The following is a 19,464-nucleotide window of genomic DNA, read 5'->3' as shown; positions in this document are numbered from 1 at the left end:
GGACTTGAGTGGCGATCGGTGATTGGCCAAGTCCTTGCGCTACCAACCAATCAGAGCGTGGCAAGTCAGACAAGTTCAAGTAAAGGAGTGGGGAAGCGAAGTGACCAAATTACATTGAGAGAAAAAAATGCGTGGTTTGTGATGACCTGAGCCAAAATCATTTAATGCAAGCGTTATCATAGCTATCACAGTATTGATACCTTTAACTACCGGTAGCAGTGTATGCATCTCGGTTTAATCCAATAAGCTAACTAAAGGAGGCGTGAATATTACAGATCATGAAGAAGATAACCCTTCTATTGATTGTGTTACTTGGAGTGACACACTTCATATTACCAAGCCGATGCGAAGAAGATGCCAAAGATGGTAAGATATCTGTTGCAGGATTTTGATGTCTAACATATTTTGAGATAATCAGATCCGTGCACTTGATAGCAAGCTTGATGCATTAGTGTTTAGGACAAAACGGCATGCTAGACTGTTAATTGTAAAGAAGACCATACAATTTTTTGTTGTTGTTGCCATATAACAAAGACTACAAAAAACTTAAAGTATTAAGGAAACAGGAAATATTGCTGTTGCTCTAGCTTGCATTTCAAATTTGTTAAATATTTTAGATTCAGCTGAAGATCTAGGAGAGGAAGATGACGACGACGACGATGATGATGAGGACGATGCAGATGATACTGAAGTGAAGGAGGAGAATGGGGTGCTGGTGCTGACAGACAAAAACTTTGACACCTTTATGGAGGGCAAAGACACCGTACTTGTAGAGTTCTATGCACCATGGTAAGATTTCTTTCTTTCACATAAGGAGACACGTCATCTCATGTCAAAGATCTTGGTCATGCAAATATTACACTTTCTCAGGTGTGGCCATTGCAAACAATTTGCTCCCGAATATGAGAAAATCGCTCAGACACTAAAGGAGAATGACCCACCTATTCCTGTGGCAAAGGTTGATGCCACTAAGGCTAGTGCTCTGGGCAGTAGGTTTGAAGTGTCTGGATATCCCACCATCAAAATTCTCAAAAAAGGAGAGCCGGTGGACTATGATGGGGACAGAAGTGAACGTGGTGAGTGCACTCAAAATCATTTTAATTACTTTTTTTATTTTAAGTGTTAATCAAGCATGGTTTTAACTTTAATTTTCCCAGCCATTGTGGAACGGGTTAAAGAAGTTGCCCAACCAGACTGGAAACCTCCTCCAGAGGCCACCCTTGACTTGACTAAGGATAATTTTGATGATGTGGTGAACAATGCAGACATCATTCTGGTGGAGTTCTATGCACCATGGTTTGTATATTTAGAGTCCTATGCTGCTTATTTTTTGACTTCGCATGTAACCTCTTTGCCTTCTTTCTAAACCATCAGTGTGTCTTCTTGAGAATACCATGTTTAAATTCAAACAGGTGTGGCCACTGTAAGAGACTCGCTCCCGAGTATGAGAAGGCTGCCAAAGAGCTCAGCAATCGCATTCCTCCTATTCCACTGGCTAAAGTAGATGCCACTGCAGAGAGTGATTTAGCGACGCGGTTTGGTGTTTCTGGCTACCCAACTCTTAAAATCTTCAGAAAGGGCAAAGCTTTCGATTACAATGGTCCACGGGAGAAGTTCGGTAGGCACTCACCTATTGTCTTGCTGGCAGATTATTGCTGAGGTATAGGGAATTTCATTGTCTTCATTCTTTTTTTTGTCCAGGTATTGTTGATTACATGTCAGACCAGGCGGGTCCTCCATCAAAGCAGGTGCAGACACTGAAACAGGTTCAGGAGATCCTCAGAGATGGAGATGATGCTGTTATTGTAGGTGTTTTCTCCAGTGAAGATGATGCAGCATATGAGATCTATCAAGAAGCATGTGTGTACTGCGCTGTCTGAAAGTCATCCTTCATAAATTTAATGACATTTAATCTTTACTTTTTAAATTTTTCTAAATTTTTCTAACAACTTTTTCTCTCTTGCTGCAGGTAACACTCTGCGAGATGACTATAAATTTATGCATACGTTCAATAATGAAGTTGCAAAATTCATCAAGGCTTCACCTGGACAAGTAGTCATGCTCCAGCCAGAGAAGTTTAGGTCTAAATATGAGCCAGCATCTCATTCACTAACAATTAAAGTAAGTTCTGCATCTTTAATTATTCGAATTATTCGATCTTTGCAAACCAAGCATGTTAAGGTGCGATAACATTACATAAATTTAGGTGGCAAAACGGATAAGGTACTTTTACATCAACTTTTAAAAAAACTATTATTTAAAAAAAAAAAAAATCTCTCAGTTGGTCAATCTGACAAATTTGAGGGAAATTCCTCATTGCATATTTAAATGACTGGATTTTGCCTGTGAAAATTTGCAGAACAATGGTAAATGTGACTGAATCCAGTCAGTTTTCCTAAAAATGTTTTTGTTGTTGTGCTTTTTCTAAAGGATTCCACGCCTGCTTCAGAAGTTCAGGAATTCTTCAAGAAACACACATTACCTTTAGTTGGACACAGAAAACAGAGCAATGAAGCAAAGCGATACAGCACACGACCTCTTGTGGTGGTTTATTACGGAGTGGACTTTAGTTTTGACTTCAGAGTTGGTATGTAGCAACGCTGTGTAAAAGGAATTAATATTGTACCTGTAGCACACAATGTAAATGCTTTTATTCAATACTAACACAATGAATATCCACCCAGCCACTCAGTTTTGGAGGAGCAAAGTGCTTGAAGTAGCAAAGGATTTTCCAGAGTACACATTTGCCATTGCGGATGAGGAAGACTATGCTGATGAACTGAAGAGCCTTGGACTCAGTGAAAGTGGGGAGGAGGTGAATGTTGCCATTCTTGGTGAGGGAGGGAAGAAATATGCCATGGAGCCAGAGGAATTTGACACTGATGTGCTCCAGAGCTTTATCATGGCCTTCAAAAAAGGTAAGTTATTGGTTTATCTATTCCTTATGAAAGTGAACATGGTTGCACAACTTAAGGCTTAATAAGAATGATTGTTGCAATACTGAGCTAAATCTTAAGCCAGTACTGTAAGGGGTTTCTCTAAGAATGCAAATGTAATCAGTAACTGTCTATTCTTCTGACAGGTAAGCTGAAACCTATTATAAAATCTCAGCCTATTCCCAAGAGCAACAAAGGACCAGTGAAGGTTGTGGTGGGCAAAACTTTTGATGACATTGTTATGGACACAAAGAAGGATGTCCTTATAGAGTTCTATGCACCATGGTGTGGCCACTGTAAAAAGATGGAGCCAGATTACACAGCTCTTGGAAAGAAATACAAGAATGAGAAGAATCTTGTCATTGCCAAAATGGATGCCACTGCTAATGATGTGCCCCACGACAGTTATAAAGCAGAGGGCTTCCCTACAATCTACTTCGCTCCTAGCAACAACAAGCAGAGCCCAGTCAAATTTGAAGGCGGCAAAAGAGATGTGGAGGAACTGAGCAAATTTGTGGAAAAACACGCCACAAAATTATCACACAAAAAAGATGAGCTCTAAGAGATTTAGAGAAACCATGAACTTTATATAAATGCAGTTCTGTGAGAATGGAAGTATTCTGGGGGGTCTTTGATACCTTCAGAAAAGAGAATGTTTTGATTTGTTTTTGTACGTACTTTTGTTTCTGGATTCAAAACATTCAGTATTTTCATTCCAAACTAAGCACTGTTTATTTCTCTCAAGTCTTTTAAATAAAATGTAAAAATGTAAATGGAGTGGTTGTCATAACTTAGCTGTGATTGTATACTTATTTCTGATGACCAGCCTACTTAATTTCAGTCCAAATGCTCCTTCAGATGCTTCAGAACATTGTTAATAATATACATTCATAGTGTGCTGTACTGACAAATTGCAGTTCTAACCTCTCAGTTGCCTAGTATGGGTTTCATTTATTATTATGAATCCCTCAAATGGTGTGTGGGACCACCATGAGCTCGAAGACTAGTGTGTACACTGAGTAATAATAAAAAAAGCTTAGTGTATGTGTGCTCATAACCGGCTGGTGAGATGTTATTCTCACATAAAACGAAGTAGAGACCGATGGCTTGGATAGACTTGGATCCGGACATAAAGTCAAAGCTGATCACGTTTATGACTCGTATAAATTCTGTATGAGCATGCCAATACGTGATAGTTAGATTAATAACGTTTTATTAAAATGTGTACAATTTCTCAGACGTTGTCACGTAGACGTTAAATTGCAATATATGCCTACATGTGCATTTATCGGGACATTTTAAAATCATGTAGTGTCAGGGACCATGTGATGACGTATAGAGTCTCTGAATCATTTTTCGAACTGTTCGAAAGAACCGGCTCGGGGAAATGATTCATATTGCCCATCACTATTGTGATGGCATTGCCCCCGTTTGGAGTGGGTGGTACTTAATGAACCAGTTGACCCAAGTCCAAACAGTCCACAGGAAGTCCCTCAGTTCAATGCGAAAATGAATGTATCGATTTACTGGCCATATGGAACTGTTTTCTTCCTATATTTTGGCACAACGACAGCGTGCTTTCTCTTCTGTCTGTACTAGAAGAAAGTAACAAAAGCGCAAATCTTTGCATTATTACATTGTATCGCAAACACATTAACAACTGTTGATCTGTGATCACGTTATTCGAGGCAATGATAAAAATAAGAAGACTGCCAATGTCATATTGCGCGCCGGTTTAGTAGTTTTACAAAACTGTATTCGTTCAAAATGAAGAACAAAGAGAACTTCTTCACATATCCCCCACTGCAGTCACGCATCCGATTCGCCCAGTCCCTGATAGGATCTAACCAATCGAAACTCGCTACACTGAGCAGCTTGAACATGGTTTGTTCTGATTGGCTCGTCTGTTTGGCGCTCGTTGATTCTGCAGTGCGCGAGGTGGGCGGCGAATTCTGAGTATAAACGACAGACTGAGCGGGTTTGAATACTTACAGAAACGGAAATATTAAAAATACATACATTTCAAAATTGTTTCAAATTCGCTTACAACCTTCCACAGTTAAGAGAGGGAAAAGACGTCTGACGAAATAGTCGCTTGAAGAACTGAAGGCGAATTAAACGCCTGTCTTTTGTTTATCGAGGCTCGCCGGTATTGGTAACGCGGACGCGCGGAGGTGAAAGGACCCTCTACTGCGAGCTAGCTGAGTTAGCTAGCTCAGTTAACCGATCATCTTTACTTAAGGACGGCGCGGACAGACTGAAGGAAAAAGTCGTTTGTTTGAATGTGGACAGGTCTTCTCCTTAAGGTATGCTATAGAGAGAAAGACAAAAACAGTAAAGAGACAGTTGTCTCTGATTGTGAAACCACATTTAGTTTCTGGTTAAGACAGCACAGCTAACCAGTTAGCGACTTTAAAGAACTTTACATAAAAACACTACAAGGACAACAGTCGTGTTAATTTTGATTACAGACAGTTAGTTGTCAAATTATTCGTTATACTCTAATGTCAAGTCTTAATGAAGTTTAAGGGCTAGTTCTGTAAAAAACTGAAAATCTGTCATTTACTAACACTCACGTTGTTCCAAACCTGTGTGACTTGCTTTTTTCCGTGGAAGGAAACAGACGGGATGCAAATTGTCAGTCACCATTCACTTTTATTGTATGGGGAAAAATATGCAATGGAAGTCAACGATGGCTGAGTCTGTCATTCTGCTTTACATCCCTATGTGTGTAACTCAGAAGAAATAGTCATACAGGTTTAGAAAACCACGAGGGTGAGTAAATGACGACAGGCGTTTCACTTTTATTGATCTATTCCTTTAGCATCTCAATTAGCAGCCTTATATTAGTTCACCCGTGTTATTACAAGATCTAGTGATTTTAGTGAAGTTTTGTGAGTAAACCATGTTTTGATACGTGCTATAAGGTTTTGTTTCAGTATTCACTTAGAAGTCTCTTCTATGTCTAATAGTCCAGCAGGGGCGCCATTGAGCTCATACACCTGTCACATCAACATACATCCATGTTTTTGGGAATTAAGGTGCAAGTTAAATAATGCAGTTGCAGAACTTTTCATATTTCATTTATTCATTTTTCTTCTGTTTACCCCATTTCTTATGTTACTACATTTATATTGCGTATGAGACTGTTTGTGGTGTTGCTGAGAAGACTGGGAAAACTTGTGAGCTTACAAGTGACACTTTGTCACTGTCTTGCACACCACCTCATGGCTCAGCTGCTCGGTTACATATTCAGCCTACATATCCGCATGTTAGATAATCTCTACAGTAATAGAGTTGGCTTTTACTCTGAGTGGTTCTCAGAGGCAAATATTGTTCTTTCAGGAACTTTAAAGAGCTCTTAGGTATGTTTTAGTTAAGTTTCGACTTAACGACAATCAAAATTCTTTGAAACAAATTAGGAGACTAATAATTCTAGTACGAGTACATAACTACAGTGGCAAGAAAAATTATGTGAACCCCTTGCAGAATCAAGAATCTGAGTTCATACAAAATTCACATTAAATTTTATTTAGGACTGTCCTGAATAAGAACTCGCATTAAAATATATTTAAATATTGTCAACAAGACAAAAACATAGCTGAATTTATAAAAAAATGACCCCGTTCAAAAGTTTATGAACCCTTGATTCTTAACACTATGTCGTTACCTGGGTGATCCACGACTGTTTTGTTTTGTGATGGTTGTTACTTAATTTGTCTTATGGGAAACATGTAAGTATCTTTGGTTGCTTCCAAAGGGTAGTACTAAATGAGGTTGTTGTTTTTTTTGTAAACAAATTAAGAGAAACTCATCCTGTTTAAAAGTTTTCACCCCTGCTCTTAATGCATTGTTTACTTATGTGAACAGTCAATGTCTGAATTTTAAAAACAAAGTTTGAGTCCTTCAGTTGTCCTCAGTGTAAAAAGATGGATCTCAAAGCCACTGTATAAATGTTTTAGTTCAGGATAGATGCCCTTGTTTCTATCCATGTTAAATTCAATATGGCAAGGTTGTGAGGTATAGAAGTGCAGTGTTTACAATGGCGCACACTGAATGAAGGTCCTAAATCACAGTTTTCACAACTAAAACTATTTTATGGAGTTTTTGTTTTTCGGAAAAAGGTTTTGTCGGCTTGACAGTCGGTATGTTTCAAACTACAGTACAATCCATCGTCCTTATATCCTAATTTGATAAGAAATCTTTGATTTCATTTTGAAATCTGGCTTGATTGCAGTCTTTTATCCTGGCAAATCTGAACACAGGCTGAGATGTTGAGATAGCTTATGAAATCTCTTTGGAAAAAGTCTCTAATTAATCATATTAAGAGAAACAATTGAGATATTGATCTTGTATCTAATTATTTTCAAGCCATATGACGAGCATTGATCAATCACTTCATATGAAAACTCACTGATATAGGGTTCATATACTATAATATTTTAAACCACTTAAACTCAATGTTGTATGATTCTCATTGTATGTATCAGCCTGGTCTACAGTGAAATCTAAAACCAAACTGTACGTTTATAGGGAAGCCATGGGATTAACCGGGAGGAAATCGGAGAAGGGTCCTGTTTGCTGGAGGCGGCGAGTGAAGTCTGAGTACATGCGACTGCGGCAGCTCAAACGTTTCAGGAGGGCAGACGAGGTCAAGGTGATCCATGGGCTTATACAGCAGAGATTAAGCTGCTTGTATAGTCTGGTGTTGGTCATGCTGTCACATGATGTGGACAGTAAAATTGTTATATTGCGTATAATAACATTGTCGTCATTCATGGAAACAATGTTGCCTGCTTTTCTATAGGACTTTCTCACATTGAAATTTATTTTCTTACTGTACAGAGCATGTTCAGCTCCAACAGACAGAAGATATTGGAGCGTACAGATATATTGAACGAGGAATGGAAATTGAGACGGATACAACCTGTTCATATTATGACACCTGTGAGTTCCTTGCGTGGGACCAGAGAGGTTAGAGCAAAATCTCTAATTCAGATTCTCCTGAAGTGTATTTAACCCGTTAAATCCCAAATTTTTTCCTGCAATGTGAGTACATGCAATTTACTCCTTAGACCTCCCTAACACACAAATGGTATGCCTTCTTTGATTTTATGTTGGTTAAGTTAGTGAAATATTAGGTTTTATACTCGGTCACAATAGTGACCGGTGGGAAACAGCATAGACAGAATTCATACAAATTCTTCTATTAGACCTATTTACCGGTTTGAAACTTAAAATAACAATAAAATATCCAACATATAAGAATGAGATATGATTAGGAGTTACTTCAAAACTATTTCTATTGTTCATGATACACAATAAAAAAAAAATTGGGGGTATGAAAATTGCAGCCCATTGAAATTAATACAAAAATCTAGGTAACACGTTCATCTTCACTGAATAACGTGTCTGGCCAAAGAGAGGGGAAGAGGTGACCAACAAACCTTGAAAAGATCTAGGCACATGCATGTAGTTATTACTCCTAAATATTAGGAAGAGCAACTTTGAACATTGAAGCACCAATTGGTAAATCCAAAATTGGGAAGTTTACAAGGTATATCTTATAAGGTTTATAAGGTATATCTCATAGATATAGATAGACAGACAGACAGACAGACAGACAGAAGTATAGACTGATAGACAGATAGACAGAAGTATGTATAGATAGATAGATAGACAGACAGACAGAAGTATAGATAGATAGACAGACAGGCAGACAGACAGACAGAAGTATAGATAGACAGACAGAGAGAAGTATAGACAGACAGACAGAAGTTTAGATAGATGGATAGATAGATAGACAGAAGTATAGTTAGACAGACAGACAGACAGACAGAAGTATAGTTAGTTAGACAGACAGAAGTATAGATAGATAGATAGCCAGACAGACAGAAAGAAGTATAGCTAGACAAAGGTATAGACAGACAGAAGTACGATGGATGGATGGATGGATGGATGGATGGACGGACGGACGGACGGATGGACGGACGGATGGATGGACGGATAGATAGTTTTCAGTTCAATCTGTGAGTGAGTTCATATGAATAACACAGAATGACATAGAGGGGACATATTCTGTGTTATACTACCGGTCACAATTGTGACCGTCTTCATTTATATGCATCCTGACAGCAGAATAAACTATGTATTCATAAAATTTCAATATGTATGTATAGATGACCCTTTCATGATGATGTGTGCAAAAAATAAATGAGCTATTCAAAAATTAACTTTGATTAAGGCCATCCTTAAAAATATTCTTGTTTGCCGTAACCCGACCGACCCTGTCAATTTAGGGCCGACTCAATTTTTTATTTTTTTTCCCTTTTAGTCCGACCGACTTGCCGGTTGTAAATTGGCTTTAAGACCGACCAATTTCTTTATTTTTACTTTTCAAACAACTAATACAACAGTAATACAATAATATGAATTATATTTTAGTAAGTATTATAAATGTATAAATTGCTTGGGCCATACAAACGAAGGCTACGTTCTTTCGTTTATAGAAAAACCCGTGACGTCATCCTTGTTTACACTATGGTTAACGGATGTCACACTATGGCCTGCACGTGCGTTCGTTTCGGCTCGGCTCATACTCTCATTCACTGAAACGTTAGACTGTTAAAGTCCTGTCGGAGATTTCGCCGCATTGTGTGACAGGAGTCAAGACCATGGACACGTTACACACACCAGGCAAGTGCACTGCAGAGGGGAGGGCTTTGAGCCCCTTCCCTTTTTGAAAATGAATCAAAAGTGCCCCTCTCAACATTTATCATTACTATATTGTGGCGAATAAAACAGATTTTGAATTATAATTAATATAACAACGTGTACAAAACAGTAACAAATGGCGGAAAAGTCGTTTATCTTGTCTCTGTCAGTCTGAAATGTCGTTGTCATAACGCGTTGCTATGGGTAGCGTGTGTTCTGCTCGACCCCAGCGCGTGGTGGGAGCGGCGGCACTGGTTGTAACTTGAAAAATAATGCTTTACGCATGGTTCTGTCGATGGATACACGTGCACTACAACAGCGATAATAAAAGAAAACGTGGGCAAAACGGTCTATCTTTGTAAACTGTGTTCAATGCATGCGAGTGCTGCGGTATGACCAGTCATTTTCGCCATCATCACTCAGTATATTCGCCAGAAGACGCGAATGAGAACCCTCTGCAGTAAGAGAAGATCTGTCAATGTGCGCAGCGCGCGCACGTCTCACAGCGCGCAAATATTGAGTTCTTTCAAGTCTTGCGTTTGAACGGATAAACTCACACAAAAAGTATGTCAACATGTCGATCTTGATGAGTATCCATCAGACAGTCTGTAAGTTATATGGCTTAAGAGAACTTTATACAGTTGAGAAAGACGAGCATATCTCTGTATTAGGTCTTAAAGGGGCAGTAGCCTTTACTGCTGTCTGTCAAACAAAAGATAAGGACTCACTCACTGCTCTTGATTGAATAGCTGGTTATAGCTACTTAATTAATTGAATTCATAAAAACAACTTTTTGCTTTTTAATATTCAAATGCACTAGTCTATATCACCAGATGCGTTGGTCTGGCAAGAAGTGCAAGCCACTTCAGAGACACAGATAGTTGCGTGTTCAGATTTAACACAATCGAGCGTAAAAATAAGAAACATATTACGGGGAAAATACTAAAACGGGAAGACAGCGGGAAAAGAGCTAAAATACGTGAGAAACCCGGAAAAAAAGGGAGGGTTGACAGCTTTGAGTCAATGACAGCTAGCTTGTGGCCTTTTCTTAAAGAATGCACCTGAAATTTATGCAATAAAAATGTTTTTGACAAATATTTCAATTTGTTTGTGGTCTATATAGCCTGCAATTAGCATACACGCCCGAAGGCACGGCTTGAAGACCCAGTCAGTGATGTCACGATATGCCAATTTGTTTAAATTCATACCTACGTAATCACCATCACCAAAAATGTACTTTTTTTTTTATATTAAAATTTGAAGAAAAAAAATATAGACCTACCTACCGACCCTTTTTTTTAAATTTTTTACTGTTACTGCAAACCAAAATATTTTTAAGGATGGCCTAATTCATTAAATTTTCCTGTCATTTCTGTGCTTTCACATTGTCATTGTGCTAAGATGGCAGTACCAAGAAATAAGTGTGTGTGGTCACACGACCAAACTATGCAGGAATGTTAAACCTGCCCAGAACTCATGTAGACATCTTAAATGGGTATTATAAATGAAAATTTGCTTCATAATAGAAGTTGCTTTTTAATACAACACTAAAATATTCGAGGAAAATTTACGGTCACAATTGTGACCGGTGGGATTAAACGGGTTAATGCAATTCATGCTTTTGGTATGTTCATCAATGTCATGTTTTTTCTTTCTGTCCCTCCTTTTTCTCTGCTTTTTGAAAATGTTCTTTAGTGTTTTATTGTTAAATGCTTTCTTTTTTCTCTTGAAGTAAATTGTGTATAAATTGATCATTCTACAAATGTAATTCACGACACTTTAACCTTTTTAGCAGAGCTTTTGATTGGTTTGATTTGTTACTTTTGTTACTTTATTTTGTTGATTATTTTAAATCTGTAGCATTTTGAGATCTTTTGTTTAATATAAAGTGCGTTACAAATAAAATGTATTATTATTATTATTATGTAAAGACCTTAACTGATCCGATTGAGCTCAAACTGAGTGAAACTTGGGATTGTTTTAAAGGAGTGGTTTATTACTTTTCTAATCCTATCGTGAGAACATGTAAACACTTCATTGGATTGACAACTGGAAAGGACTGCACCATGTAGAAATGGTGTAATGACATATGATGCATAGAGCAAGCTGTTGTAGTTGTTGAATGAAGTGAAGGACTTTCGTCTACCACTCATCGTCTGTTAAGTCGAGCAGAACATTGTTCCCTCACTTCATACTCATTTATTTTGGGCGCGGGAAGGGGTGTTTTTACTGTTTGATGAATATAAGCAGCATGGCACAATGGTTCATATGCTCATTGTCTCCTAATCAGGACCCAAAAATATATAAATAAGAGTCTGCACTTAAAAAAAATAGAAGCTACGTAGAAGAATAGTATACGCTATATATTCATCTAGTGTGCACATGTAACAAAATTAATTCAGATTAGAAGCTTGTGAAATATAAACGTGCACATCAACTTAATCATAATTGTTCATGTAAAACTATATTCAGATTCATCAGATCCATTTAGATCTAACGCGACTTCATTGTTTTGCAGTGCACTGTTGACAGTGGCTTCTCCGAGTTCTCCAGACAAGTCATTCCTCTCAAAACGCTGAACGCTGTGGCCTCTGTACCTGTCATGTACTCATGGTCTCCACTCCAGCAAAACTTTATGGTAAAATCAAATTCCTTACTTATTTGCAGAAATCAAAGTATTAAAAACTGGCTTTTAACCTTGTATTCTGTTTTAGGTTGAAGATGAGACCGTATTGCACAACATCCCTTACATGGGTGATGAAATTCTTGATCAAGATGGCACCTTCATTGAAGAGCTTATTAAAAATTATGATGGAAAAGTTCATGGAGATAGAGGTAATGGATTACATTTTTTTGATTCTGAATTTTACAATTGTCTTTTTAAAGTATTCACTAATAAAAAAACTTAAATATACTACTGAAAAAAAGAACACAGGTTTATTAGTACGACAGAGATGAGTAAATCTTGACCATTTCAATTTTTTGGTGAACTGTCCCTTTAAGAATTGAGTACCTGTTTAAGCAGAGCTAATTTTTTCACTGTTGCAAAAAACCTTGTATAGACCACAAGTTATTTAGAAAAAAGGTATTGATTTCTTGTTCTGTTTGTTTTGTATAGAGTGTGGCTTTATAAATGATGAGATATTTGTGGAGCTAGTGAACGCACTTAATCAGTACAGTGATAATGAGGAAGACGATGAAGAGGAAGATCAACATGATTGCAAGTTTGATAAGATGGACCTCTGTGATGGAAAAGATGATGTTGAAGACACTCACAAGGACCAACTGATTTCTGAGAGTAAGAGAATTTAAATTATTTTTAGTGTAAAGTATGTAAAAAAAAAAAATGTAGTTTTTATATAATGTTTTAAGCTTCTTTTTTTTAAAACATGCTCAAAGATTTACAGAAGTGTACATCAACATTTGATTTATGCTAATATATAACAAATGTCGATGTACACTTCGATAAATCTTTGAGAGCATGTTTAAAAAAGAAGCTTAAGACACATGCTGCGTCCCAATTCGCCTACTTATACTACGTCCTAAAAGTATGTACTCTTTTTTGTGAAGAAAAAGTATATACTTTTGAGTGTATAGCAGAAAAGTATGCAAGCTTCGGGACATACTACTTCGCCATCTTTAACGGACTCTGTCGCTTAGTTACGTGCATCCCGTCACCGTTTATCTGCTCTTACAATCATCATCAGATTCGTCACAGTTCAAATCTTCCACATTCAGTTTAATCTCCTACCGTATCGGAGAGAAATGTAGCCGCTCGTTGATCTGCCATTGGTGGGTCTTTAATGCAGAGACTCTCCTCATGTGTTTGCAGTTTAAATATAATGATGCATTAAAAAGTTAATGGCCAAACGTGTCATTACAAAAGTTCATAATGCTGCTGCATGTGAAATATAATGTGGACAACACTGAATAAATATATTTTTGTCAGGTTAAATATTGATAGGGTCACTCAAACCCCTTTATCTAAACTTCTCTACTTAACCGCATGCTTAACCGTCGAACTCGCACATCCGTCATGTTTGTAGTTTAACGGGTTTTATCCGCGTTTGTAGTTCTAATCGAATCCTCGTCCAACTCGCAATGGGTTGTGGGCAATATCAGCCGTTAGAGTGCCCATCGATCCATACTGTGAATTCGGACCGGAAATAGTAAACCATCCGGGAATCTTTGGAATACTCTTTTCAACATACTACGATTTGGGACATACTAATTCTATTTTCGAATACTATTTAGGATGGATAGTATGCGAATTGGGACGCAGGGATATATTAATATTGTAGCATTTATATATTTTTTGGACAGCAGATTTTTTTCCTGTTCAAGGCAGTTTTTTTTTTTTAAACAAATCTATAACATGACCTTTAGTGCATTTTATTACATGCTACGTTATACTGTATTCTCTCATTTTATTATACAGTTCATTATTTAATAAAATCTGTGCTTTCTTTTATGCAACAGGTCACAACAATGACGGATCAAAAAAATTTCCTTCTGATAAAATCTTTGAAGCCATTTCTTCCATGTTTCCTGATAAAGGTTCAACTGAAGAACTCAAAGAAAAGTATGTCAGGAAACATCTCCTTTACATAGAAACCTAATTTAAAGGGCAAATAATGTTAGATTAATATTTAGATATCCAGTTCTCATTCATTTATTTTAATTATGGTTGCAATTTTGCAGAAAATACAACTGAACAAAGATACAATTGAAATAAATTGTTTTCCGGTTTTCAGGTACAGAAACTAATCAAATGTAAAGTAACACTGCATATTATACATTACAAATATACATTACCAATATAGTTAGAAAAGTTAAGAAAATTTATTTAGTTAAGAACAGAGTGAATTTTCTGTCTTTTTGTTTTTTGATTATTGTTATTATAGAGACGGCAGCAGGAATTTTAGGCTGCTCTCGCTTTAAGAGCTACACATATCCAATATGCTGTTACATGAGTTTTATATTTTATTTTTTAAACTGTTTACGTTCACTTAAGTCAAGTCAGTGTGCACCTTTGACAACCTCGTGCAGGTCTTGCACTTCAGTCCTTTAAATTTAGTGATATTAAAATGCACACAAAGGAATCAATAAGAGGAATCGAAATGTTAGTTTTATAACAAGTATCTAATTCCAGAATTTTTATATAATCTAAATGTTGGCTTGCGATGACATTTTAATTCAAGATACTATGTCATTTTGCAGATATAAAGAACTCACGGAGCAGCAACTCCCAGGAGCTCTTCCTCCTGAATGCACTCCCAACATCGATGGACCAAATGCTAAGTCAGTGCAAAGAGAGCAGAGTCTGCACTCCTTCCATACACTCTTCTGCAGGCGTTGCTTCAAATACGACTGTTTTCTTCACCGTAAGCAAAGACTCCAAAAAATGCTGACCATTAAAATCAGATTAGGCCTTTTTCTGTGCAAAGATTACATTTTTTTAAGATGGGTTCCTCTTTTGATTTACAGCTTTTCATGCAACTCCAAACACATACAAGCGTAAAAACATGGAGAATCTGGTGGACAGCAAACCTTGTGGCAATTATTGCTATATGTATATGGTTCAGGCAAGTGCATTTCTCCACTTCGTCCAAAATGAAGATATTGTTAACCCTGAAGCTTTGATTAAAGGCTCTCTATGTAACTTTTGGCAAACCTTTTGCAGTGTTGCACATATCTGATTGATGCAATGGCATATGTCTCTCTTCAGGATGGAATGGTTAGGGAATACCCAGCAGGAGTGGTTGCTGAGCGTGCCAAAACGCCTTCTAAGCGCACCGTAGGCAGACGGAGAGGAAGACTCCCAAACAGCAACAGCAACAGCAGACCCAGCACCCCGACAGTTAATGCTGAGACAAAAGACACAGACAGTGATCGAGAAGGAGGGCCAGATGGAAATGATTGTAACGATAAAGATGATGATGACAAAAAGGATGAGACCACCAGCTCCTCAGGTAGAGATCTCAAGGGTCTATGAAATGTAATCATATCAGTTGGATATTTGATTGGGTGCTGTAAACCATGTATATCATGTTAATGTGTAATGTCACAATTTATTTTATATTAGTGGTTTGGAGACATGAAATGCATTTATTTGATTTCAGTTTAATAATTTGTTGTTGTACAGAAGCAAACTCTCGCTGTCAGACTCCAGTGAAGTTGAAGTTGAGCTCCGAGCCTCCTGAGAACGTGGACTGGAGCGGAGCTGAGGCCTCTCTTTTCAGAGTGCTCATCGGCACTTACTATGACAACTTCTGCGCTATCGCCAGACTCATCGGCACAAAGACCTGTAGACAAGTGTGTGCACCTGTGTAGTTTTGATGTCACATTTTATATTGGAGTGTTAATACTGTTTAATGCTGATCAACTGCACAATTGCTATGGAATTATTTTGAGGAGCTGGTAATTACACATTACCACAAACAGTAATTAAATGAACAGTGCATTGAATTCCTGTTTTAAGAGTTTTTCCTGTTTTGGTACTTGTCAGGTTTATGAATTCAGAGTAAAAGAATCTAGCATCATTGCACGTGCACCTGCAGTGGATGAAAACACTCCTCAAAGGAAGAAGAAGAGGAAACACAGGTATGTCTTCAAAGTGATGCTTGTAAGAGCCTGACTAACCTTCATTTTGTTTCACTTTCAGTATTTCCAATATGATTGGTGCATTTCAATCACGTTAAAACTGTTTTTTTCTCTTTTAGATTGTGGGCCACTCATTGTCGGAAAATTCAACTAAAGAAAGGTTTGTGTCTTTACAGTGAAAGGCCAGCTTGTACATTTTATGGCAAGATTATGTGCTCACTATTGTGAAAGTTTAGTAAGAATGCAAGTATGCATTTTTATATGAAATTTATGCTCTCAGATGGCTCCTCCAATCATGTGTACAACTACCAACCATGTGATCACCCGCGCCAGCCGTGTGACAGTTCTTGCCCTTGTGTCACCGCCCAAAACTTCTGTGAGAAGTTTTGCCAGTGTAGCTCCGAATGTGAGTATACATACACTAGGAATGCTCAGATCAGTATTGGCCGATATTCACATTCACGAACAGATCCAATTTGATGACTTAACATGCAATTACGTCAAATTTGAGTGCCACAGTCACGTCATGTTCTAAAAAAATATCACGTCGAGGTACATTGGCTAAAAGATTTAATACAATGAACCTGATTTGCCACCTGAGGCGTGCGCACGCATGTACATACGTGTAATCCAGATCAAACATGCAACATTGACACAGTTTACACCAAAACACTGGAAGATAATCTGTACTTTAGGCTTGGAAAGAGAAACGGAGTGCAAAAAAGGTTTCTTACTCTAAGTTGAAAGGATTTCATTGACCTACATGTTAAATTAGTTCATAATTCATCAAAATTCTTGGGTTTGAATGATTGACACTGAATGTTAATAACTCTTTTATAACTTGAGGTAAAGTTGTGTTCACATGAAATTTTTCCTTTTTTAACAGCTATGTTTAATTTCTTATCTGTAATCAGGAGTTATTTTTCTTTCTCTGCAGGTCAGAACAGGTTTCCAGGTTGTCGTTGTAAGGCCCAGTGTAACACCAAGCAGTGCCCCTGTTACCTGGCCGTAAGAGAGTGTGACCCTGACCTGTGCCTCACCTGTGGGGCAGCTGATCACTGGGACAGTAAAAATGTCTCTTGCAAGAACTGCAGTATCCAGAGAGGAGCAAAAAAGGTGAGAGTTTATTCTAACACATTGGCATGAAGATGATGAAATAATATTCTGTTGCTTGACTTTGGTTGATACACTCACCTTTTTTTTGGTTATTTGTGCTGGGGTTTTTAGCACTTGCTACTGGCTCCGTCTGATGTGGCCGGGTGGGGAATCTTCATCAAAGAGCCGGTTCAGAAGAATGAGTTCATCTCTGAGTACTGTGGGGAGGTGTGTGTGTGTGTGTGTACGTACGTACGTCACACAGAGTGATGCATTTCCTTCTAACATGGCATTTCTATTTTTACCTGCTAGATCATCTCCCAGGATGAAGCAGACCGCAGAGGAAAGGTCTATGACAAATACATGTGCAGCTTCCTGTTTAATCTTAACAATGGTAACTAACCTCCTTCTTGCAAACATTCACGTTTCACGTCCCCCTCACTGGCTGATAAACTCCCACCTTTTCACCCACAGACTTTGTTGTTGATGCAACTAGGAAAGGAAACAAGATCAGGTTTGCCAACCACTCTGTGAACCCCAATTGCTATGCAAAAGGTAAATCACTCAGAATATTTTGCTAAGAAGATGTAGTGTAAAATGTGACATCATGGTGTGTTCCTCTGTCCCCACAGTGATGATGGTTAATGGGGATCATAGGATTGGCATATTTGCTAAGAGAGCCATACAGACTGGAGAGGAACTGTTCTTTGACTACAGGTAAAAAAAAAAGTGCACAGGATCGTTTTCTTCAAATTCATTTTATGAAATGCTTCTGATACATCTACCCTAATGTTTTTGTTTCCCTTTCAGATACAGTCAAGCCGACGCTCTGAAATATGTGGGTATTGAACGTGAAATGGAAATTCCATGAAGCCATCTACCTCCTTGAACAAATGCCTTACACTCTTCAGGAATTCTCTCTCCAACATGCATTTTCAGTACAGTTAGATACAAGGGCATCTATTAGAAAAGGGTTTAACAGTAATATTGCAAAGACTTCCTTTTTTGTCTTTTTATTTTTTACACTTGATCAACAGGCTTACTCTGGGATACACTTTCTGATAGTAACTTGAACATTCTGTCATGTTTACAGTTGTTTTTAGTAGAGCCATTTTATGGGCCATTGTTTTGTAGTTTTTCCCCCCCTTTAAATTTTGACAATTCCCTCTATATGTTGGACCAAATTTCACATTCAAACCGGCTGTATGTTTGTAATGCAGAAACATATTTATATCACACAATCCCCAGCTCAGTTTCAAGGTTTGTTCTTTGTGGAAACCAAAGCCACTGTCACTGCTTTGCATGTAAATTGCTCTCTGCCGAGGTATATTACATGCATCTTCTGGTGCCAATGCGCTGTTGCTGTGAAGATGAAACAACTTGGTGCGTCAGGAAAGGAGGGTAGACTCAGTATCATATTTTTGCAGTGCCTTCGCGTGTTTAAAAAACACTTAATAGTTTCTTGAATTAGATTTCTTAAAATGTTGAATGGTGTACTCGTTGTATGCATGAACAAAGGTTTCAAATGGAGTTGGAATCAGGTAATGCTTCATTCCTCACTGTACATGTTTTGTAAGGTTTCTCCAGACACAGTTGCAGCTATGTACTTTAGACATCACTAAATGTAAGGAGATTAAATTAAGGTGCTGTTTTTGTCCTGGGTTACGTGAAAAAACAATCACTTTTTTTCTTCCTGAATGTGGGATACTGTAAAATCAAAGCAATAATATCAGGCTTGACTCCAGAAGTTTAATGTCCCTATTTATTTTGTGTAAACAAGTTTTATAATTTATTGATGGCTATAATTTGCTGTGATTTGTCTAGTGAATAGTAAGGAGTCACTTAGGAGCTCAATGAATTTGTTTGCTCCATTGCTAATTCATATTTCTCCTTTGATACTGTCAAGTCACTGTTATACTCTATCTTCCCTGAGGGTTTTTGACCACTCCATCTCCATGCTTTTGCCTCCAATTACAAGGTGCTGTTCAATTGTTTACAGGGACTTATTAAAGGTGATAAAATAAACAGTTTTCAATTTTTTTTGCTGTACTGTTTAACCATGACAGATTAAGCCATTAAAACAAATAATATAAATGAGCAAGACCTAGCACTGAGA

General features: G+C 37.7%; 2 protein-coding genes across 3 annotated transcripts; both read left to right on the top strand.

The window, feature by feature from the left end:
- The first annotated feature begins 68 nt into the window (after positions 1-68).
- On the top strand, positions 69-3,709 carry pdia4 (protein disulfide isomerase family A, member 4). The gene is made up of 10 exons (XM_067434387.1): positions 69-366; positions 618-789; positions 871-1,076; positions 1,158-1,296; positions 1,413-1,618; positions 1,702-1,860; positions 1,970-2,121; positions 2,431-2,587; positions 2,685-2,918; positions 3,083-3,709. The coding sequence occupies exons 1-10, from the start codon at positions 279-281 to the stop codon at positions 3,496-3,498; spliced, it is 1,929 nt and encodes a 642-aa protein (XP_067290488.1). The 5' UTR covers positions 69-278; the 3' UTR covers positions 3,499-3,709.
- Positions 3,710-4,848: 1,139 nt separating this feature from the next.
- On the top strand, positions 4,849-19,387 carry ezh2 (enhancer of zeste 2 polycomb repressive complex 2 subunit). 2 transcript variants are annotated; one of them, XM_067435533.1, is made up of 20 exons: positions 4,849-5,242; positions 7,470-7,587; positions 7,782-7,910; positions 12,169-12,288; positions 12,365-12,485; positions 12,769-12,948; positions 14,130-14,232; positions 14,871-15,034; positions 15,138-15,235; positions 15,379-15,622; positions 15,796-15,965; positions 16,159-16,253; positions 16,373-16,413; positions 16,534-16,659; positions 17,191-17,369; positions 17,481-17,576; positions 17,661-17,742; positions 17,823-17,903; positions 17,981-18,065; positions 18,159-19,387. In XM_067435533.1, the coding sequence occupies exons 2-20, from the start codon at positions 7,477-7,479 to the stop codon at positions 18,217-18,219; spliced, it is 2,286 nt and encodes a 761-aa protein (XP_067291634.1). In that variant the 5' UTR covers positions 4,849-5,242; positions 7,470-7,476; the 3' UTR covers positions 18,220-19,387. The 2 variants fall into 2 exon arrangements, with proteins under 2 accessions (XP_067291634.1, XP_067291633.1); XM_067435532.1 differs by having other exon boundaries at positions 4,850-5,242; positions 7,470-7,593.
- The last annotated feature ends 77 nt before the right edge of the window (positions 19,388-19,464 follow it).

The sequence above is a fragment of the Pseudorasbora parva genome, chromosome 24 (assembly GCF_024679245.1).
Source record: "Pseudorasbora parva isolate DD20220531a chromosome 24, ASM2467924v1, whole genome shotgun sequence".
Classification (NCBI taxonomy): Eukaryota; Metazoa; Chordata; class Actinopteri; order Cypriniformes; family Gobionidae; genus Pseudorasbora; species Pseudorasbora parva.
This window is presented reverse-complemented; position numbering and strand designations above follow the sequence as displayed.

Coding starts and splice junctions, on each gene's coding strand:
- ezh2 (XM_067435532.1), top strand. CDS start 7,477: ATGGGATTAACCGGGAGGAAATCGGAGAAGGGTCCTGTTTGCTGGAGG. Junction 7,594..7,781: donor GGAGGGCAGACGAGGTCAAG/GTGATCCATGGG, acceptor CTTACTGTACAG/AGCATGTTCAGCTCCAACAG. Junction 14,233..14,870: donor ACTGAAGAACTCAAAGAAAA/GTATGTCAGGAA, acceptor GTCATTTTGCAG/ATATAAAGAACTCACGGAGC.
- pdia4 (XM_067434387.1), top strand. CDS start 279: ATGAAGAAGATAACCCTTCTATTGATTGTGTTACTTGGAGTGACACAC. Junction 1,861..1,969: donor TGAGATCTATCAAGAAGCAT/GTGTGTACTGCG, acceptor CTCTTGCTGCAG/GTAACACTCTGCGAGATGAC. Junction 2,588..2,684: donor TAGTTTTGACTTCAGAGTTG/GTATGTAGCAAC, acceptor ATATCCACCCAG/CCACTCAGTTTTGGAGGAGC.